Source organism: Ambystoma mexicanum, chromosome 1q (assembly GCF_040938575.1).
Source record: "Ambystoma mexicanum isolate Mex_15411 chromosome 1q, UKY_AmexF1_1, whole genome shotgun sequence".
NCBI lineage: Eukaryota > Metazoa > Chordata > Amphibia > Caudata > Ambystomatidae > Ambystoma > Ambystoma mexicanum.
Window position 1 is genome coordinate 245771704 of NC_090922.1, and position 23222 is coordinate 245794925.

General features: G+C 49.7%; 1 protein-coding gene across 5 annotated transcripts in view; it reads right to left on the reverse strand.

Annotated features, from left to right (window-relative positions):
• The window catches only part of PPP6R1 (protein phosphatase 6 regulatory subunit 1), a 1952116-nt gene that overhangs the window by 1462241 nt on the left and 466653 nt on the right, over positions 1–23222 (reverse strand). For all 5 annotated transcript variants that reach the window (XM_069638194.1, XM_069638176.1, XM_069638186.1 and 2 more), the window contains one exon: positions 16588–16700. In XM_069638194.1, the coding sequence (XP_069494295.1) occupies positions 16588–16700 (113 nt within the window). The remainder of the gene's footprint in view (positions 1–16587; positions 16701–23222) is intronic.

The following is a 23222-nucleotide window of genomic DNA, read 5'->3' on the forward strand; positions in this document are numbered from 1 at the left end:
ATTTTAGTGTTGTCAGTTTTGGTAAAGAGGCAGTGGGCACGGAGATAAATCTGCATTATTTTGCGCAATTTCTCAATTTGTAAGACATGACTAACAAAGAAACATTCTTGGTGCGGCCTTTAGCCCGAAGGGAACTACTTTGAACGGGAGGTGTTGGTCGCAGACAATGAACCAAAGGTACTGTCTGTGGGATAGGTGGATGGGTACATGGAAGTTGGCGTTCTCCAAGTCTAGACTAGCGAGGAAATCGCCTTTGCCGAGCCATGAAGGAGCAGTTGAAGGGAGGTCATTCTGAATTTTAGACAACGAACAAACTTGAGGGCCCATAGATCTAGTATCGGGCACCACTGGCCGTTTTTCTTCTTTACTAGAAAAAAGTGGGAATAGAATCCTTTCCCCCGTTTTAGAGGCGGTGCCCGCTCTATGGCAGCCTTTAGTAAAAGCTTGGCGGCTTCTACCCTTAGCTGTTTTTCCTTGGCGGTGGGCGTTGAAGTCTATGGTATGTCCCTCTTTTATTACATGAAGGACCCATTTGTCTGATGTTATGGCGTACCATTGATTGAGGTGCAGTGTAATGTGTCATCCCACTGGGATGTGATGTGGAAGGCGCTCCGAGTACCAGTCATTTCTTGGTCCGATTCCTGCCCTGTGTCCCTTTGAAAGGAGCAAAAAGGACGGCGGTCCTTGTCCTTTAAAGAGCTAATCGCCCTAGTGGTGTTGGCCTTGATGCCCTTCAAGTGTTCATCCATTTTCTTTCCAAATAGGTCTTGTCCATCGAAGGGCATCTCTAGGATCTGTGCCTGTACCTCCGGCATGAAACTCGTGGCCTTCATCCATGCCTGGTGCATCAGGTCTGCCGTGTGCCATTTGCCTGAAGCCGCAGTGAGCAGTGTCCACAGATGAGCCGATCATGGGGTCCGAGACCGCTTCGCCATCTGTGATAATGGCTTTGGCCTCTTCCTGAAACTCCTCTTGAAGGTGTTTAGTGAGACAGGACATCCAGAGCCATAATTCTCTATCCAGCCTTGCCATTATCGGCATGGCGTTGCTGGCCCGCACAATCAGCGATGCTGCTGTTGATACTTTGTGCCCCATCTCTTCTAGTTTACGTGCTTCCTTATCCGTTGGCGCTGTGAGGGGAGAAGCAGGGTTCTGCAGTCTCTTCCTCACTACCACTGTGATAACTGAGTCGGGTTTAGGATGGCCTCTGAGACATAATGGAGCTGAATACGGTGCTTTGTACTTCTTCTCCGGTCTCGCCAACAGCACCAGAGTTGACAGAGTGGTGGCCAGGATTTCTTCACCAGCGTCCCAAATGGTTTGCAAATATTGGTATTGTGGTGATGGTGCATCGTATTTTGTCTCTGTGCTCATAGAGGACTGATGCTTTCTCCTTTGTGGTGACTCGTATTTTGAAGCTCTCTGCCGACTGCCATGATGAGGTGAAAAGATATGATATCATCCGGAGGTGAGATCCTCCCGGTGAGTCACGTTTCTTCGATGACAATAGCCTCCCAGGCGTCTGGGTTTGAAGTGTCCTGAGGCAGTTCACCCTCTTCCGGCGCGTCTTGACTGTCTGGATTGGAAAACTCCCTAAATAGGTCATCAGGCTCCCCAGTGTAATTTACGAAATAGACCGGACATTCTGAGGCTGTAACAATTCAAGGCGCATTACGCGCTCTGGATCTTTGTGGTGAAGACCATGGAGGAGATGGAGCATCTCCTCTTTTGAGACCTGGGTGATCAGCCATAACGGGAGCATTGCGTTGGCAGTGAATGGGACCTGGTTGATCCGCCGTAGCGTGGTGATGTGCTTAGCGGAGGTCTGCTTACAGAAACTGTGTGCGTGATCAGGAGTCTTGCCCTTTGCCTCCTTTGGAACTCGTCCAAAATTCTGCACATGGACTGCAGTAGAGTAGGGTTGAAAGGATCTGCCACGTCTTCCATCAAAGGTTGCCAGTGTGGACTGTGTTCCTTGGGGTGTACTGGCAGTTCCTCCCCCGCAGAGAACTCCTCCTGTAACATGAGGTCAGGTAGTTCATTCATCTCAGTTATAGGGGATGGGGGCTAACGCCTTCTAACCCATCTAGTTGTGGTGTATGAGTGCCTAAAGCTTCCTCTGGTTGTTGAAAGAGCTTGTCGATTACGCCTGGCAGTGTTGGGTCAATCAACAGTGTTTTGTCATGTTCTTGGGGGCTCATTGATGGTTTTTTCATTGACGTTTTTTTCGTCGTTTTCAGCAGTGTCTTTTGTGGATGGGTGCTTCGACAACTGTTCTCTCGTCAATGACGATGCCTTCATCGACGAGGTGGTTGGTTTCACGGTGGGCGACGGATTATCCGTTGAGGACGGGACAGTTTTAGTGGACGGCGAGGTTACTTTAGTCATGGATGGTGTCCCAGTCGGTCGATGTTTCATCTGTGGCAGTGAAGAAAAGGAGGCACTTTTACCTTTGTGTAGTTGTCCTTCCAGAAGATCTTTATATACAGGTTCAGTTGAGGATTTTCCAAGTTTCTTCTTACCCTTCGATGGCGAAGAGTCTGCTCTATCCACTGAAGAAGCTCTCTTCTTTGGAGCTTGCGTCTCAGGGTGCCTGGAGGAAGTTGAGGGCGCAGTTTTGCACGATTCCTCATCAGAAGACATCAGTCTCCTCTTTAGGTGGAGTACAGTCTCCTCTGCCTGTCTTCCAGAGTCCTCTTTGAAAAGGTTTGGCATATTTTAAAAACAACAGATGCAGTTTGTAGGGGTCACTGATGAAGATGACCTTTTAACCACACATGGGCAGCCCTTGGAAAGGGAGGTCTTCGCCTTGACAGCATGTTCTTGAGTCTCAGCCATGAGGTGAGAGTGAGCAGCCTAGAAACATGTCAAAGGGTGGAAACCTGATCTCAAAGAGTTGTACCAAGAAGTGCCAGTGAACAGAATGCTAAAAAAGCTTGTGGTATGACAAAAATGTCAAGAATTAATATAAATTAAAAAAATGTGCTCAGAGTGCTTAAGAAGATTCCCCTGATCTGTAGACACAGTGACAAATCTGAAGATGGCTGACTGGGGTGGAGCCTAAGCCCAGCCACCTCAATAGTTGGTGCCTAAAAGTACCAAAGGATGGGGAGGGACTACACATGTGAAGGACTACACAGGCCCTATGGGGCTCTTTGGGTGTCGTTTTATCTTCCTAAGGAATTGGTTTTATATTATTTAAATTACCAGGGATTCCCAGTTTGATGACAGGGAATATTCAAGAATGTGAATTTATGAAAGCTTCAATGCTGTAGATCTTTAATTACGCATACGTCCCGTCCCCTTTCCTCCATCCTTGTGGGCGATTCTACAGAACAAGAACATAGGGTGGAGCTGTGATAACCTGCCTCTTTTCTAGGACGAGGCAAAAAGGTTCTTCAGAACTGTCTGACAAACTCTGCATTGCATCTGAAGCTGGAGTCCAATGAGTAGTGCTTACAGAGGGCCGACAGAGTGGGCCAAGAAGCTGCCTTGCTGATGACATAACAAGAAGCATGTCTCTAAAATGCGACGGTCGTGGCCTTAGCTATGACCACGTGGGCATGAATCCCCTCAGGAACAGGTTTTCGCATGGCCATGTATGCCTTCAAGATCATCTGAACCATCCAGCGGGCGAAGGAAGCCTTGGAAAGATGAGAGCCGGGGGAGGAGGCCCCCAAAGTCACAAGCAATGCCTCAGACTCCCTGAAAGATTTTGTCCGAGAGAGAAATCTTGAGGACCCTCCTAAAGTCCAAGGAATGCAGTGCCCTCTATGCCTCCGATTGCGGGTTCGGGAAGAACACTGGCAGACAGCTACCTTGATTCAGATGAAATAGAGAGACCACCTTGGGCAAGAAGTTAGGGTGAGTGGGCAATACGACCTTGTTGTGAAACGTAGTGAAAGGCTTGCACGACGACAACGCCTGCAGCTCACCAACACTGCATGCAGCGGTGAGAGCCACCAGAAAAACTGTCTTTAGTGTCAAGCGTGTGTCCACAGAGGCCATAGGCTCAAAAGGCTTGCACTGCAAAGCTGCATAAACCACATGGAGATCCCAGGCAGGGTGCAGCCTATGCACTGGCAGAAAAAGCTTAGACAACACCTTAAGGTGGGCCATAACCACCAGGATTGCCGCAGAAAACACATGCTCTGGGGAATTCTCATAAGCCCCAATGGCCACCAAAAAGGTGTAGCAGGTATCCACCTGAACTCCAGACGAAGCCAGGTGTGCTGAAAAAGCTAATACATCAACCAGAGGACAGACCCATCGCATGAGTTCAAGGGCAGAAGCTAGTCCATTTACTTTGATATTGGGAGAAAGTCAAAGGCCTCCTTGCCTGCTGAAAAGTGTTTCAGTTGTCATCCACAAATTGAATGGTCTGAAACCTCAGCTGGTCAGGAACAAGGCTGCCAGCGTACAGCTTGGCCGGGTCCAGATGTTCCACTGCCCCGCTGTGCCAGGAATCCCATGCTGGAGATCTGAAGGTTGACGGGACCATGGGAGCACAACTGCAGCAGATAGGAAAACCAGGGTCTCGAAGGCCAGTGGAAGGCAATCAGGATGAAGATGCAAGCCACAGAAGCCCAAAACTTGCAGAGGATCCACTGGAGCAGAGGGGTGGGCGGGAACGCACAACACCTGTGGCCGAGCCAACAGATCTGAAAGGCATCTCACAGAGACCCCCTGACCCTGACCTGCCCATGAAGCAAACTGGGGGCACTTCGAATTCAGGGGGGATGCAAACAAATCAAGGTCTGCGACTCCCCCACCCCCCAACGCTGGAACGGTGGCACTAAGGAGTCGGTGTGCAACTCCCACTTGTAGATGTTGAACCTCAGGCAGCTAAACTGATCCGCTTCTGCACTGCGGTCCCTGGGAGGTGGACTTCTGAAATTCAAACTCCCTCCATCAGGGCCGATTCCCAGTTACCCAGTGGAGGGTGCAACTCTGCTAGTACAGGTTAAACATCATAGTGGAATGGTCTGTCCTTACCAGAACCAACTTGTCCTTGATGAGGGGCGAAAATGCCTTGAGGGCCATGCCCACTGCCTCGAGCAGATTGATATGCAGGAGAGGTTCCGTCCTGTGCCATGCTCCATGAATCGTGTAGCTTTCCAGAGTAGGACCCCCCCCCCTCTACAAGCCCGAAAGGGAGGAGTCTGTCACCACCAGGCTAGGCTCCGGTCAGGTGGAGGGGGCTCCCACTGAAACATTGCCCACCATCAGCGAATATCTGGCAGCGGGAGCGATGGTATTGGGATCCTGTCCAACTGAGACCCAGTCTCCTGATCCCAATTGGCCGGAAGGTGGAGCTGCAGGCACCTCATCTTGAGGAGAGTGTGTTGGACAGTGAGCACGCAGGAGGCCATCAGGCCCAAAATGTGCTGGAACCACCATGACAAGGGGGTCATGTTGGGCAGAAAGTGCCCCTCAAACTTCGGTTGTTCTTGGGTACCGCAGAAATCCTGGAATTATACCAAGAGCCCTGGTATACAAGAGGAACTAGTTCCATTACCTGCATCTCCAAGAGCGAAAGGACCTTTCCGTTAAAGAGCCGGGGACCCGATCTGACTAAGAGGAGAGGATGGTAGCGGAAGAGGAAGACAAAGACTGAAACCCGTGGAAACTACAGATAGGATCCACGGGTTGCTGAAAAGGCACTTCCAAACGCCCAACCCCCCACCCACCCACCAGGCGAGCTGCATTCCGACCTTGACAACACTGCTTTTGGCATTAGAGGTGGGAGCAGAGATGGGAGGGCGGAAATACCCACGCAACATCCTCTGTTGCTTCCTCACGTTGTCGCTAGGCGACCTGTCAGGCCTCTGTGTACTGCGGTCCCGGATCCTCTTGAAGCCAGAGAAGTTGCAGGGCTTAAACTCGGTCCTGCGCTGGGACTGAGGGAAGGTTTTCTGACCTGGTTTTGACAGGATGGCCAAGCACTTGGCTGTTTGTGGAAGATGTCTTCTTTGTCAACCAGTCATCCATTGAAGAGTGAAAAAGGTCCATGCCCCCAAAAGGCAGATCCAGGATCCGTTCCTGCACATCAGAGGAAAACTTGGTGGTGTGCATCCACACCGTCCTTCTCATCTCAAACCCAAGGCACAGCCCTCTGCTGGCTGTATCAATGTGGGAGACCTGCGTAATGGTCCGGGTATCCGCCCACCTGGCCTTGAAGGACGCCTGCATGTCCAAAGGGAGGTTGGCCAGAAATTCCCCAACCTCCTGCCACAGCTTCTTGTACCCGCAGCCAAGAGGGCATCTGCGTTGGCTTGTCGCAGATGCAGTACAGAGATGGAATAACAGCACTTTCCCAAAGACTGAAGGACTTTGTCCTCCTTAGAGAGGCAGCTGGAGGTGGCTCCCCGTGGAGGAAGACGAGGAAGACTATGGTTTAGAATACAAGGAGGCCGTAGCCACAACTGAAGAATGAGGCTGCAGGTGGGAGGCAAGGATTGCCTCCCCATCTCATCTGGGCGTAGGCCCTGGGCTTCTCACAGACCTTTCACGCCACCTGCAGAACATCAGTCTAAAAAGGAATGCCAGACCGGATTGTTGTACACTTCCCCAAGACCTCTACTAGCCCTCCCGACTCTTGGGGGGCTTTCTCGTACCAAGGGATCCAGAAGAACTCCTCAAGGCGGTCAGGAAAGGCCTTGACGAATGCTGAGGGTTCATAATCCAGGGCATCACCCTCATCGTCTCTCCCACCCCCCTTTTTCACAAACCCAGAGGAATCCGGGCTCTGGGACACAGATGCCAAAAGGGTCCCGTCGAGGTCCGGGGCCACAAACAGTTCCAACTGGGGAGGCGTTGGCGATACAGGCGGAGTCGTCAGACCAACTGGTAAGGCCTGGACCGGTGGAGTGACCGGCATTAGAACCGGTAGAGCACCCAGAAGAGGGTGCCAGGGCGGTGCCACCTGCAGGAGGGCCTCCTTCACAATGTCCTTCAGGAGCCCCTTCATCCGGGGGGAACGCATGAGGAGGAGGATGAAACACTCAAAGAAGTGGTTCTCACAAGCCACTGGGTATCTAGGGGCCCGCCCTCCGAGGCGCTGGGCCTCCGCTCCTGGTCACAAAGCACTGAGTGTGTGTAGCCGTAAGGCTGTGATGGGTAGATGTATCCCTGAGGGGACCAGACGCCTGCACCGTAGGATCTGTGCTGCTTCCAGAGGGAACGAGACTGGGATCACATTCTGTAAAGCCCATTCGATGGGCGAAAGCAATGGTGGGCCCTGGGCTGGATCTAAGATGGCCGCCAGTCTAGTGGGCTCTGCCACATGCCTGTCCCTCATTTTTAAGCCTTGCATCATGCCCTGGGCAGGAGGGCGCAGAGGCCCTAAGCCAAGAGAGGCCACAGACACGGGAGGATGCAGCTTGGGTCTTGCACCTGAAGCAGAGACATCTACCACAGAGATCCCTCTGGTAGGCGCTGAGCCCTCAGTAGGACGGCCGGTAGTCGTAACGCCTTTACACAAGGACACAGAGCGAGCTCTGGTAGGCTGGACGCCCTCGGCACCTGTGCCAGGAGCCATGTTGCATCGTGCTGAGGACAGACTCTTGGAGGTGGCACTCGACTACCCTTACCCACTGGGGTAGAAGAGGAGGACGAACTTGATCGCCCTTCCGAGGACAGCCTGATAGGGCTCCTGAGCCCCTCAGTTTGGGAGCTGTGATGGCCTCAGATTTATCCCCGGAGCACCCGAAAGAGGCCATGGGCCTCTTGGCTTGGGAGCCGGTAGCTTTAGAGGCCTTGGGCCTGCCAGAACCCGAAATCAAGGAACAGTGACCCGTGGGAACCCTGGGGAAGGAGTTGCCATGCTGTGGAGCCATGCTAAACAGAGGGCCTACCTTGTCCTGACAAGAGGTCCAGGAGACAAAGTCCTTAAGGTGTGGCGGAGAAGTGTGGAAGATCTCTCTCCACAGCAACAACCGATTCTTCAATGCCCTGTGACCGAGGGTGCTGCAAGCCGAACATGCATCCCAGCGGTGGTCAGGCCCCAAACACTCAAGACAGTGTGCATGGGGGTCCAAGGCTGGGAACAAAAAGAGGAGCAAGCGCAAAGCAAAACATTTCTCTGCACTGGGTACCAGTTCCCACACCACCCAGGCAGTGGCTCCCTCTATCCTGGAGTGATCACTTTCTCCTATCCTCCCACCTCACCTTCCCTACCCCTCAGGCAAAGCCACCTTCATCACTGCCACCCTCCTTCTCGGTCATCGACCCATGAAGCGCGTGTCAGTTGAGGCTTTCGCCGCCACCTTCTCATCCCTCCCTCCCCCTTCGGCTGACTCCCACCATGACACAGCCCTCTCCACTCTGCTATATCTGATACTCTTGATATCGTTGCCCCCGTCATGAGAATCCGCCTGAAGCCCAAAGCCAAATGTAACTCCTGGTAGGACTCGGATCTTGTCACCGAAAAAAGCAAGTGCCGGGTGGCAGAGAGGAAATGGCGTGCTTCATGTTCATTCTCTGACAAACTGGCCTGTCCCAAAGGCAATACCGGCTCTCCGGTCTCAACAAGAAGAAAGCCTGTATCCAAGCCTGCATCTCTGCGACATCTAACAATTCGGCTGAACTCTTTCAAATCTACAAGGAACTGGCCAACCCTGCTGCAGTCTCTACCTCTCCTGTCCCCTCCCGGGCCCTCTGCACGGCTGGCCTCTCACTTCATTAAAAAAACCCAGGACATCCTATCCTGTCCTCACTCTCCTCCTTTCATCTCCCTCCCTCCCTCTATTCCCTGCTCTTCCTCTGGCCCTTCTGCAGCCACCCCTCCTCCGCCTTTTCCTCTTTTCTCTGCTGACGAGGTTTCCAGACAAGTCCGATCTATGAAAGTCTCATCAAAACAGGTTCACCCCTGTTCCTCCAAAACTATCAAGGACCACATCGACTCCCTGGCTCCTGCCCTGGCTGACTTCTGCAATCACGCTTTCGCCTCTGGAGTCTTCCCATCCCCCTTAAGCACTCCCTTGTGCACCCTCTTCTTAAGAAACCCTCTTCCGACCCTTCCTGCCCGGCTATCGCCCAATCTCCATCACTCCCTTCCTGGGCAAGCTCCTGGAGAAACTGGCCATCTCCCAGCTTAATCTCCATGCTGAATCTGTTGGTTGTCTTCATGACCATCTGTCTGGCTTCAGAGCTGCCAGAAGAATGGAAACTGCTCTCCTGAACATCCGTGAAGACCTGCTCTTCAACCTTGGCTCTAACACTCCGTATGTTCTCATCTTGCTCGATCTCTCTTCTGCCTTTGAAACTGTCAACCATGCCATCCTGCTCAACCGTCCCCGAGATAACCTGGGTATCACTGGTCAGGCTCTGGCGTGGCTGACCTCTTTCCTCTCCAATCGACCCTCCCAGGTCCAACTGAGGTCCTTCCTCTCTGACATCTTTTTCTCTACCTGTGGTGTCCCCCAGGGATCTAACCTCTCTCTCCCTGACTGTTCAACCAATATCTGGAACTCATTGCCCTCCGCATCGCCGCTCTCTGCCCCAACTTTCAGTGCTATGCAGATGATACCCAGCTCATTTTCACGCTACCCTCGGCCTCCTCCTCTTCTTCCCTCATCTCTGACTGTTTGCTATCCAGGAATGGTGTGCCGTCAATGACCTCTGCCTTAATGCCAGTAAAACTAAGATTCTACTCATCGGCACACCCACTCCCTCCTTCCATGCAGCTCTCTGGCCGGCCTCTCTTGGCCCTCTTCCTGCTCCTACCTGCAAGGCAAAAAACCTCGGGGTCATCTTCGACTCCACACTCTAATTCTCTCCTCACATATCTGACGTCTCTAAGAAGTCACACTACCAGCTGCACTTCCTCAGAGGTATTCTTCCTTTCCTCTCCTTCCCCCAGAAGCTCAGTGTCTCCAGAGCCCTGGTTCTCTCTAAGCTGGACTACTGTAACAGTCTCTATCTAAATCTGCCTGCCTCTACTCTCCGCCCTCTGCAGCTCATCCAGAACAGGACTGCGAGACTTGTCCTTGGCCTCAAGCCCAGGGACCGTATCTCTCCAGGACTGAAATCTCTAATCTCTGCACTGGCTCCCAGTAGCTGCGAGGATTAAGTTCAAAACCCTCTGCATTGTCCACATGGCCTTCTGGGTCATGGGGCCAAAATACCTTCAACTCTCTCTTCCTAAATATCTTCCTTCTCGAGCTCTTCGCTCATCCGCCTCCAACTCCCTCAGGGTCAGCCGCTTCTCCAAGCAAGGAGTTGGGGTAGATCTCTCACCGCGGCATGGGCCTCCCTCTCGAACAGCCTTCCTGCCTCCCTGAAACTCGAGGAGAACCAGCTCCGGTTCCATAAGCACCTCAAAACCTTCCTCTTTGCTTCTGCTTTCTCTCCCCCTCTCCGCTGCTAAATTCCTGACTGAAACTGCACTGAATCTGCAACTGGGCCACTCTCACCGATCTCGGTCCTTGGCCCAGCCACACTCCCCCTTGCACTGCGGGACTGTCTCTGTATCCCTACAGCCCCCCTTTGCAGCACTTGTCTGCACTTACCTTGCACTTGCCACCAGCTGGCCCTTATTTATCTTGTATTCTACCACCCCTTTACTGCACTTTCCCCTCTCCTTTTCCCCCTTGCACTTTCCCTTCCCCTCTGCCCATGCACTTGCGCGATCTGAATGACACCTGGCCTAGTAAGATCGTTGTCCGTCTTCCATTTGTCCCCCCCTCCCTGCCTGGTCGCGCCTTGAAACACTTGTGTGTAGGCGCGTTACAAATGCCATATCATATCATATCAGGCGGAAAAGTTGACTGAGGTGAGGGGCCGCAGGGTGGGGCGTTCCCACACCTGAGGCCACAGCCCTGCATGCAATACTAAATTTAAAGAGAAGCTCATTTTTTCCCAGACAAAGGTTCCGGTACCATCCTGTCACGATCTGTCTCCGCCTTCCCCAACTCCTCCTCACCTGTTTTCTCCTGTACTACTTCCGTCCTAATTACAGCCTTCTTTTTCTTGACCTTTTATCCTTCGGCTGGCTTCTTCTCCTCTTTTTGTCGAAGGTAAGGACGCGCTCCCTCGGTAGCCTTCCGTGATCTGGCTGATAACAGATCTAGGAAATACCCGAGGAGCACGCCCTAAAGAAAGGGGAAAAAAGCCTCCTGGCAAAAAAACCCCATCAGTATTCAGGTATCCGTGGAATACTGATGTCCGGCAGTTATATGGAGATTCCTGCAGCCGCGAAGTGCCGGACACGTAGGAGGAACGTCCACACCTTGCTCAACTCGTTCCCTGAGAAAGGCGGTGAGACCCGGATACTCCCTCCAGTGTTGTGCGGTCTCGATGCCTTCTGGGCTGAGTTGCAATTGAAGGGAGGTCTCGGTCCGTCGGAACACCGGAGAGGCGTTACGAACGGAACAACAGAAGAAAGGAAGGCGGAGGAAAAAGAGGTAAGGAAACGGACAGAAAAGTATGAACAGCCGAAAACGCTCACAGCGAAATGCTAACGATGAAGCACTGACTGCGTGAAGAAGACGGGAAAAATACTTACAAGGAAAACGCTTGGTAATAGGTGTCGTGTAAGAAATAACAGAAGATAAGACCCTAATCACCTTACCTGAAAACCTGAAAACACCACTAGTGCAGGGAAAGTAGATAGGTAAGCAAAGGACCTGAACGAAAAGGCAATGATGGAAAGCTAGACGCTGAGAGCGACTGGCTGGGCACGTAACGAAAACAATACAACGCGACGAGCGTTGCTATGGCCTGCAGGTTATAGATTACGTCGGCCAAGTTGGAATAAACTAGACCGATAGAATGTAACAGGCCGCAATCTTAGTAGTATCTCCAACGGCTAGCAAATCTCCAGGGCTGATGCATGACACATCCCCATGCTGGAGGACGCCCACAAGGATGGAGGAAAGGGGACGGGACATACAAGTACAGGGGTTGTATTGCATTAAATCGTCAACTTAACATTGTTTTTTCACCGAATTTCAGGGCATTTGTTGCACTTATTCACCTTAACTGTCCCTTAACTAAAGTCATTACACCGATACATTTATATTATAGCAAGTGTGTGACCATATTTGCCTAACAGTTTCATTGCTTATAAAGCATGTTAAAGGCCTAATAAACCATTGCATATTTGTGTACATACATGTATAACTGGAATAATTTACTTCAATTGCCTGCTATTCCATTCTATGCACACACTGATGCCTAAATAGAAAATTGAAGCACTGTATTCTCATTGTCCTCTGAAGGAGTTGGAAAGATACATCATTGGTTAGGCTACAATACTTTACATATTTCAGCATTGTGTCCCCAGTGCATTAAAATACTTATGTACTGTGTTGACTATTAACAATGTTTGGCATGGCTGATCAACCCGCAGTAGAAACATCACCACTACCCGTTTAGCTCTATTTATTCTGGCAATTATCCATTTTGTATTCCATTTATGTCATCCCTTAGTTTTCTTGGATCCAAATACACGTTTCCAACTTTTTCTTCACTGGCAGTATTTGGCTCTGTTTCTACATGATCCTGCTTGGAATGCATACAATGACCTTTTATGATGCTTATGGGACATGACGCTTGTTTTCACATGTCACTGCCTACTTAGTCACACCACACTACCCAATATGCATTTATATTAGCCTATTGGTACTGTGAATTAGGACTAATGGGATTTAGCTATCCCTAAGCTTGCCCAAAACAATTTTACTGATTCTTCTATCTGCAGCCACTTCACATTACATTAACTCACTAAGAAACACGGCTCACAAACCGAAATGAACAAGTGATACTGCAATGTGGCTTAAGGGGAATCCCCCATGGTAAGAGCCCCTGCTGCACCCAGACCTCTCCAGTACCCACCCCTTCGATTTCCAAAACCTACGATACTACACCCCTCTGGTACCCTTGCCTGCAATATTTTCTTTCCCTACAGTGTCCTGCCCAGCAGCACCACACACATCACTGATAAAAACTCTGACTGAACAAAACTCAATTAAATTTGTAGAGATCCAGACAACAAAATACATAACATGAACCCAATCAATACACATTAAATCGAAATAATTAACAAACAACCGACCAGCAAGGTCTCTGCCCAACAGCACAACAAAATGCCATGCACCAGGAAAGACCAACAAAGAAGATGCCATAAAAGAACATACCAGACAGGAGGAGACCAATCATCTCAACCCACTACGCTAAGGAACCGACAAACACCAATAAACATTACATTAAACCGCTTCTAGAAAGAAAGCCTTTTCGCAAGAACACAACCGAAATCACATTATCTACTGTGCTACATTTCCACATAAAACAGCTCAAACACCAGCCACCTATATATAATCACTTCAACAAAAGGGAGGTTGATAGAAACACAAGAGGAATAGCTGAGTCAGACAGAAGAAATACAACTAAACCAAGCAACAATACAGTGTATCACTAAAAACTGGCAAGATAACAAGTTTGACCAACAGACAACCCTGAAGAACACATCAACACAAAACGCAACCTTCAACTACTCTGAAGAAATGGAACCATAGCAAAACTCCCATTCCATTCACAGACCAAAACCTAAATTCACAAGGAAAGACAAACCCATGCCACAGAACACATACCAATACCCAGTGCGCCAGATAAGATTTGGAAGTGGGAGCGTTTTATAAGCGAGTAAAATTTCCAATGAGAGTATTTTATAAGCGAGTACATTTGTTTTAGCAGAAAAATTGAAATGTTTTTGTAATATTTATTACTTTGCACCCAATTATTCATGCACATTAAAAAGATACATGCTTACTTCTTCCAATCAGTCAGTTAAAATAGTAGTTTGTTCCGGTGGTACTACGTACATTACTGATCCAAACATATCCATGCAGCTGTGCGAGTGAAAGCAAGAGCGCAAAATTCTACATATCTTTTCCCTATTCTTTGTTGGGAATATTTTTACTCCCCATTTTTATTTTTGGGGAGTATTTGCCAATCTTTAGAGAGTAAAAGTAGGCAATCCACCCCTTATCTTTAGGGCTGCCCCTACCAGAGCACAAACCGCAAATCACACTGCCAAATGAACACCCCCTTTGTAACCTCACAACACTACATTTCCAGCACTACACCACAGAGACACAAAACGATCACATTTAGACTCACACACCAAAACAATACCTAACCCACAACATTTAGAAGCAAACCCAACACACAGTGACAGTTTGCTTCCGAGCTGAAGATTACAACAGCACAGAAAAAAACTCTTGAGCCATCCCTCTCCTTCCCAATCCCCCCTTCCTTTTCAGAGCCCCCTGATCACCTGGAGACCATGACAATGGCACCAGTGTACAGTATATATCTCAATGATAATCTTGTTAGGACATTCTAAGTCCTTCTATAGGGTTCAACATACTTCAAAGATGCAATGAGTTATACCTAGCTCAGAGCTCACCAAGAAGTCTATAGTGCGGGATAACCATGTCTCATCCTTCCCTTATCATATCGTTTCCCCGACCATTCATCTATACATAACCAACCCTTAGTCCCGACAATTCTGTCAGCTGACATGGCAAATCCAGCGTTCTTCCTTGATAGATGAATTGTTTCTTACTAATAAATTTGGTGAAAGGCCCAAACACTACTATACCCAGCTTGAGCCGGTCCAGCCCATCATGGAACCACTCAACAACTGCATCTAGTGCCCTGCATCTGTAGGTTTAGATATTGCTTCAGTAAAACTCTGCGCTAAACCAAGCTGTACATTATTTATATTCTCTATCTGATGATAAATCACAGTTAAACACAAAACCCTACAATCGCAGTCCTATTCTTTTCCCATTCCTATCACCCATCCCCAACCATGTCCTCTCCACAGACTAAGGTCTGGTTTAATCCCAGGAAGTTTCACAACAGATCACCTTTCAGACAAGTCCAGGCGGAGTAAGGCCACTACAATGGTGATGTGTGCACTATAAATATTGGATATCATAACGGAATTAAACCATAGTACATACTGAATGCCTGCTCTGTGGAAGTTAGAAAGTTCCAATAACAAGATAATTACTTTTTTGTCACAGTCCTCAAGTAATGGAAAGGCAAAAAAGCTAGGATAAGTGTATGGAGGAAAGCCAAGTGAGGACTCAGATGGCAGCAAGGAATAAAGCAAGGGACCAGGTGCCCAGGTGCCAATGCCTTGCCTGTTGGCCGCATGTGCACATTCCCTGCCTGTAACAGCACAGAAATAACCCATTTCATTGTGTTTAGTCACCTCTGCATCCAGCGTTGCATTCCATATAGTGGTAGAACCGTCAGCAGTATCCCTCAGGGTGCAAACTTACATACTCTGGGCTGACACAATAAACATCCATGCTGCCAAACAGCATCTACAGAGAGATTTTAGAAAGACGTGGGTCCCGAGGTTATTGTGCTTTGAGATCCAAGTTGCACCCCAATGAGGATGTACATAAAGACTGAAATATGTTTAAGGTCCCGTGTAGAAGGGCTGTGACTTAGTAATTTGACCTGGCTTGCTCACTTTCTGACTGGGAAAAACTGATTTTCCCTGTTGACTTTTTTTGTAATGGCATGGCAGGCTGAAAACAAAAGGTTTGGATAGGTGCCCAGAGCAATGGCAGCGATGATTCATTCAGAACCCTTGAATTTAATTTTGCTCAACCAGATCTTCACCAGAAATTAATGCTGCATGTCGTCTTAAAGCAAAACCAAAAAAGGAATCCAACATCAACTGGTACTCGTTCAATGATAACCAATTACTAGATGTGCACTTTTCTGGATTTTCAAACCAAAAGCTGGAATGGCTCTGGGCATGCATATTGTGTAGGTGCCAAGAACCTGTACACTGTTGCTGTTGACTCTGACATGCAGTGTCCTGTGGATGGCGCCTGGTACACCGAGTCCGAGTCCATGAGTGTTAAAAACCAAATAATTGTCTCACAAAACAATCAAAGAAATTGAGGATGCAAAGGATGAGGACAAAAACAGCTTACTGGTGAGGTAGGAGGTAGCAATTGACCATAAAAAGATTTAGTAAGCCAAGTAGGGTTCAAGAGTCCCGTTTGATTAGGCCTAAAACGAACTGCATACAATTCGCATGGCCAAGACTCACGAGCCATCAGACCCAATGTCACACTCATGTAAGATCATGAGTCCTTTGGGTCTCCCGTAGTTTTCAAAAAGTAAATTACTTAGTTGTAATTTACTTTGTGTATATTACTGAAGGGGAAGAAGGGGCATGGGAAGAGCAACCCCTCCAACACCCACTCCCCAAATATTGCAGTAAAAGTCGAAGTAATATACACAAAGTAAATTACAATAAAGTAAGGTTTTCGTTGAAATGATATAGAACCCACCCTTCGGTACACATTGTTATTTATTTTGTTTAGTATTTTTATCGTTGGTGAAACAAAGCCTTTTGCCAAAGAACTTTTTAAAGTATCAGATTTGTGAACAGACTTACGATTATACAAAAACATTTTTAGTGCGCAGTAAAGTAAATCATTCAGGAGTTCAGCAATTTGTTCACCTTCCCAAGTCTGCTGAAGGCCGGATGATGCACACAAATAAAATCCTTGTGGTTGCTTAAATTTTCTTGTACTGATCTGTACTTACTTTTCAAGGGTGGACAAAAGTTGATCTGGCTCTGGGTTTTCCACCATTTGAAATGAATGCTCACGGCTGAGACGGGTGATGTCGCACAGAGACTGCGAAGCGTTGGAATGTTGCTGAGAAAAACAAAAGTTATAACAGGATGTTCAGGACAGTCTAAAGTAGAAATATTTGTGATTAAATATGGTTTAAGGAACATTTGTTAGAGAATATGTACAAATTGGGTAAGCAACTTAAGATAAAATGGATTTTCTGAATCAGCAATGAAGGAGGATTCTGGAAGGATACCCTATTAGAGTGAACTAAGACACTTCAGTCCAGCCAAACTCTATTGAGGTAGCAAGTTGAGCATTAAGGCTTAGACTTCCGGAATGGTGGGCATGACAAAGCGGTACAATGCGAAACCTAGCACAAAAATAACACCAGTTAAAACAGGAGAGCACAAAATCACTTAAGCCTGGATACACTCTATGCAATTGCATTTACCATGGCGAATCTCACAAGAGCGCACAACACTTTACTTTGGAAACAGTAGGACAATTCAGTTAAGAACCTTACGCACATTTTGTATAGTAACAAGAACAGCTGTAAATTATAATAATTAGAAAAAGTTAAACAAGTGACGCGCCTTATAAAAATAAGGCCTATGCAAATCCATAGTCCTTCCCTGATAGTGAAAGGGCCTAGTGTCCTCAAGGGTAACTAGTCCCAAGAAGAAATCGTTAAAGAGAAATTAATAGTTACTCACCGTAGTGACTAACGTACTCTTGGTCCATAGTCCCCTTTCCTCCATACTGCATGGGCGTCCCTCGCTAGGGACGGGAAACAAACTTTTTCACCAGAAAAAAACCTCTTCCCCCTTTAAATTTAGAGGTGCGGCCCTGGGAGCATGCACTCCCCTGACTCTGCCCACCGGCACCACTCCTCAGCCCCCATTGATGCGTCAACAATATTTACCATTGCCTAATGACACCAGTATTAGGGGGGAAGATGGTGGGACGTATGGAGGAAAGAGGACTAAGAGTACTTAGTCACTACAGTGATTAACTATTAATTACTCTTATGTCCTGTCCCCTTTCCTCCATAATGTATGGGTGATTACAACTGAATGCAGCCCCAGGGTGGAGAGGAGACCTCCTTAAGAAAATAGATTCTTTAGAACCACCTGTCCGACAACCGCGTCTGATTTAGAGGTGGCGTCCAAACAGTAAAATTTACAGAAAGGCGACAGGGTGGCCTAGGTGGCCGCCCTGCTGATGACCTGCCACAGTACCTGGCTCTGACAGTGTGGGCGTGCATGTTGGCTGACAATGGCCTGCGCTGCCCCTCGTAGGCCTCCCTGATAGCATAGACCATCCACCGTGCAATAGAGGCCTTGGATGCCTGACACCTGGGCCTTGACCCCCCCCCTGAAGGTAATCAAACAGTGTGTCCAACCTGCCGGAGGCCCCTGGTCCTGTCCAGATAGCATTTCACAGCGCGTCCGACATCCAGACAGTGGAAGACCCTCTGAGACTCGTCCTACGGTCAGCAAAAAACATAGGTAAGACTACTTTCTCGTTTAAATGGAAACCGAAGGGTATCTTAGATAAGAACGTGGGGTGAGTTCACAGGACCACCTTATCTCTGTGAATAGTGGTATAGGGTTTTGAGGCCACCAGAACCTGGAACTCGCTGGTTCTGCGAGTAGAGGTGAGGCCCACTAATAAAGCTTTCTTAATGGTGACCAGCCTGGTGTCCGCGGATGCCATTGGCTTGAAGGGCTTGTGTGCCAAGGCACCCAGTACTACCATTGAGGTCCCACACAGTGTGGTTTCTTGATGGCCGGGCAGACCCTGGAGAGGCCTGCCAAATGTCTTCTGACTATCGGGTTGGAGGAGAAGGTCTCCTCCTCGAAATTTCTGAAGGCTCCTATGGCCGAGAATAGGTGCGGCATGTACCCACCTGCACGCCCGAGTGTGTAAGAGCAAATCATCCAGTCTGCACGTAAGGAGGTCGATCTCTTTAGAGTCTGCCCAAAGACAGAACCTAGTCCATTTACTTCAGTACTGGCTCCTGGTAGCTTTGCTCCTGGCCCACTGAATGAGCTCTAGATTAGCCTGCGAGAGGCTCAGGTGCTTGAGCATGACCTGTTCAAGAACCACGCTGAGAGGGCGTGGAGTGGGATGGACGACCCTGCCCCCTTGCTGCACCAGGAGCTGGCCCCCTCGGAAGGTGAATGGGTGGTCTGTCCGTGAGGCTGAGGAGTTCGGAGAACCACGGTCTCGCCAGCCAACATGAAGCTATCAGAATGATGCTGAGGTGACAAGATTCCTTTATCTGCAGATCATCCTGTGGACCAGAGGTGTGGGTGGGAAGACATATGCTGTAAGCCGTCCCACTGTATCTGGAATAAGTTACCCCGCGAGTCGGGACGGGAACAGCTGGCACCTCTGGTTGCTGAAGATCTCCAGCAGTACCTGGTCGTTCAATTCAATTCAATTGTCACATGTAATTGTTCGATCCCAGTCTGCTGAGCCTGGCCGCCTGCAGGTTGGACTAGTCCGGGTGGTGGATGGCCGTAAGGTAGGTATCATTCTCCAAGGGAAAAACTCTCTCGGAGCTTGTGTCCCAGATGAGGCCCAGGAAGGACAGGTTCTGCGTAGGTTGCAGCTGAGACTTCCTGAGGTTGATGGTAAACCCCAGGTTGTGGGGTGTGTTCATAAGTGCAGAGGAAGTGTGGTGTACCGCCTCCGGGGATCGTGCCCTCGTGGTGGCCCTGGGGAAGGCTGCCACTGCATTCATGTGCCTACCCTGGGGGCTGAGTTGAGGCCATAGGGAGGGTAGCACCTTGTATTGGGAACGGCAGCCCCTGATCCTGAAGCACAGGAAGGAGCGATGCAGTTGCCAAATCGTGACGTGCATATAAGTCCACCTTGTCTAGTGCCTCCTCACTGAGTGCTGGCGTAACCATCTTACATTTTTGAAGAGGGAGGGAGAGGTTGAGGGTGGATAGGACCAACCCAACTCTCAGGCTAGCCTGGTGGTTCTTTTGCATGACGGAAATCATGAAATAGAAGCCCAGGTGCTATCTGTGAGTCTGGGACTTCTTCCACTGCCTGGCTCTCAACGAGCAACCGAATTTCCGCCAACAGATTTGCCATCCCAATCTGTGGGAGTGGAAGGAGGAGAGAGAGGGATCGGTAGGCAGTACCCAGAGGATACTGCATAGAGGATTCAGGGGGTCCGAAAAGTTCTGGGACCAAATTGCACGTGAAAGGCAAGCTTGCCCCCCCACCGGAGACACGTGGACCCGAAGGGACGTGTCATGCTTTCTTTCCCTCTGAGGCTGCTGTGGAGGAGGGAGCAGGAAAAAGACCTCCCCGCACCCCACCCCCACTTTTGCGCCGGTGCTGACTCAGAGAGCGGTCAGGCTGCCTAGACTTCCGTTCCTGGAAGCCCTGGAAACTGCAGAACGCCTGCCCACTGTTGGAGCGTGGATACGACTGGGCGTGGCCTTTGTTAGGATAAATAAAGACTTTGCAGTTTGCAAACTGTTCTTCATTTTATCTAATTCCTAATCGGTGGTTGAGTGAAAGGTCACTACAATCAAATGGAAGGTTCAATATGCGTTCCTGGACATCAGGGTTAAACTTAGCCCGAAGCCAGGTAGTCCATCTCATGTCCGTGGCTATGCATATGGCACGGCCAGAGGTATCGATGTGGGGCACAGTGGACTCCATGCGGTCCTGACCTACGAGCTTGGCTTCTCCGAGCCCCGCCTTGAAGCGTGTCTGGCTCTGCACCGTAAGTTCTGGAAGGAAGTCAGCTATTTCCCACCAAAGCCTCTGGTTAACGGCTGATATCATCTCCTAGTTGCCTAGCAGTGCTGAGGACTAGGTGGGCGAGGACTGAGGCTTAGAGTAGAGTGACGCCGCAGCTATCACCGAAGAGTGCGGTTGAGGAAGTGCCGACAGCAAGAGTGGATCCCCCTGCATCTGTTTCTACTTGGCATCGAGGCGCCGATTGACAGGTTGGGCAGAGTGTGATTTGAACCACCCCTTCTTGGCCAAGGCAAAGACCCCTTTCTGCATCAGGATACCCGTTCTGGTAGTGGGTTGTAGGGCAAGGACTTCTACTAAGACCCCCTCCTCGAGCTGCTCGACATCTGGTTGAGGAAGGCCCAAATATTCTGCCAAACCTGCAAGCCATTCGTTGAAGGCTTTTGCTGACAACAGCGTGTCATGGTCCTCCTCCTCGTCTGTGTAAAGTAGAGTGTCTGACTTGTCCGGAGCGGGTCGGGTGGAGTAGTGCGATGCGCTGTGGGCTGCAGTGGGAGGCCGGAGCTGCATGCTGCTGCGGAGGCTGGTGTGGAACCATCTGTACTGTGGGAGGCAGGGGAGCCAGAATCAAAGGGGGGGCTGCGCTGAGGCCTGTAGCGCAGGGGCCATAGGAGGAATGACTATGGGCGCTGGAGCGACCGGAGGGAGCAAGTCCCTGACTGCATCCCACAGGATGGCACCCATCTGAGGGGTTTGTATCAGCGCCAGGAACCGTTCGAAGAACCTGTCTTTGGAGGATAAAGAGGTGGCAGGTGATATTGACGGAGTAGCTGGGGCCGGAGTGCGCACTGTCTCGGTTGCAGGGGGAGCCTGCCCTGCGCTGCTGATGGATAAACTGTAGGCCACTTATCTGGTTGACTCAAATCCCACCTTGAAACTCGTTATCCCGCCTGCTCCGTTCCTATGAGAGGCATCGGACGAGCGGCCATGTTGTCTGGCGCGGCGGCCATTTGTCGAGCTCCGTACCACGTGCCGACGTTGTGGTGCTTGGCTCCCTGGGCCCGGCCTACTCCAAGACTCTTGGCGATGGAGCATGAGACCTACCCTGCACTTCAGGCCGGGCACTGGATGGCTTATTGCCCTCTGCAGTGTCGCTGGTAGTGCTGTGTGCAGGCGTCCCCTCGGACATTAGGCCGGTAATAGGGCATGCCCTTTGGGTGTACACCAGGTTAAAGAACCTTGCAGTCCCTCAGCACTGCGTCCAGAAGGATCTACTGACCCCCCCCCCCTCGGCCGTGATGCCGGTAGCTGGACCAGCCTCAGTACCAGGAAACATTGTTTTGCTGGTGCACCATGTGCTGGTGCGAGAACCAGAGTTGTTCCTCCTGCTCGAGCGCTTCCTTGGGAAGGAGTCGCCCTTACAGGGTGCGAGGGAAAACAGCAGCCCTCTGGATAAACTGTATGCCACATTGGTTGAGACCAGTCCGACCTTGAAACTCGTTCTCCCGCCTGCTCCATTCCTAGGAGTGGCATCCGTCGAGCGTGGCGGCCATTTGTCGAGCTGCGTGCAACGTGCCAACATCGTGGTGCTTGGCTCCCTGAGTCTGGCCTCCAAGGCTCTTGGCGGTGGAGCATGAGACCTACTCTGCACCTCAGGCCGGGGTCTGGACGGCATATTGCCCTCGGCAGTGTCGCTGGTAGTGCTGCGTGCAGGTGCCCCGTCAGACGTTGCCCCTAGGGTGTACACCCAGTAAAAGAACATTTCGGACCCTCACTGCTGCATCTGGAAAGATCTACTGACCCCTGTGCGTGTGCTAGAAGCAGAGAGGTTCCTCCCGCTCCAGTGCTTCCTTGGGAAGGTGTAGAGGAGGAGCCAAGTACCCCCAATCCAACTGCCCCGCCTACATTACCTGAAACGTATGACCCAAAGTATGTGCTGTATTCTGAACAAGTAAACCAGCAAAGAGAAGAGTGTGGGCTCTGTGCAGTACCCATAAGAATACCTATACCTAAGAGAATATGAGAGGTAAAGTAGCCATTGAGGAAACCATAACTGCATACACGACAATACGATGGCCATTTCAACGAGATTCCTGAAGAAGCAAAGAAACTAAATGACAAAGATGAATGGTGACATCATACAGAGTTGAATCGACACCCATATAGAAAGATAACCGGACCAGAGAGGCAGACTATTTATAAAGAACAACGAAGTACCAAGGATAAGTGACATCTTGGGATCAAGATGAAGAGACTTATGCCACAGACCTGATGAAGATACTTAGTTTAAACGTGTACAGATGCAATGAAACGCAAGCAGAAAAGCAATCATGAAGGAAGCTAGCCACATGCTTTTAAATAGTTAGACCACAGCAAGCGCCAACAATATACACATATATACCTCTATAGATGAACAAGTTACTTCTTACCTTAGATGAACAAGTTACTTCTTACCTTGTAACGTTCTTTCGATGGGATGTTCCTCCGACGTATTCCCTATCTTGATAGATTACATCCCAGCTTGCTGGCCTCGGAAATTTTTTCAGTAGAGGGCACTGCGTGTCAAAGTCCCTCTAGCTGGTGTCCCACGACAGCCACCGTCTCGGCGCCGACGTCATCGTGCGTATAAATAGATTTGCGCAGCGACCATTGCTCAGTTCCGTTTTGAAGCTTGAAATTTAGCTGTGCATGAATTGGTTATTGACCTTGAAAGAGCGTAAGCGGCAACTACAAGGGAAGTTTTTACTGTGGGGATGGATGGGGGGGGGCGATAAGGAATACGTCGGAGGAACATCCCATCGAAAGAACGTTACAAGGTAAGAAGTAACTTGTTCTTCGAAGGGATTGTGTCCTTCGACGTATTCCTTATCTTGATAG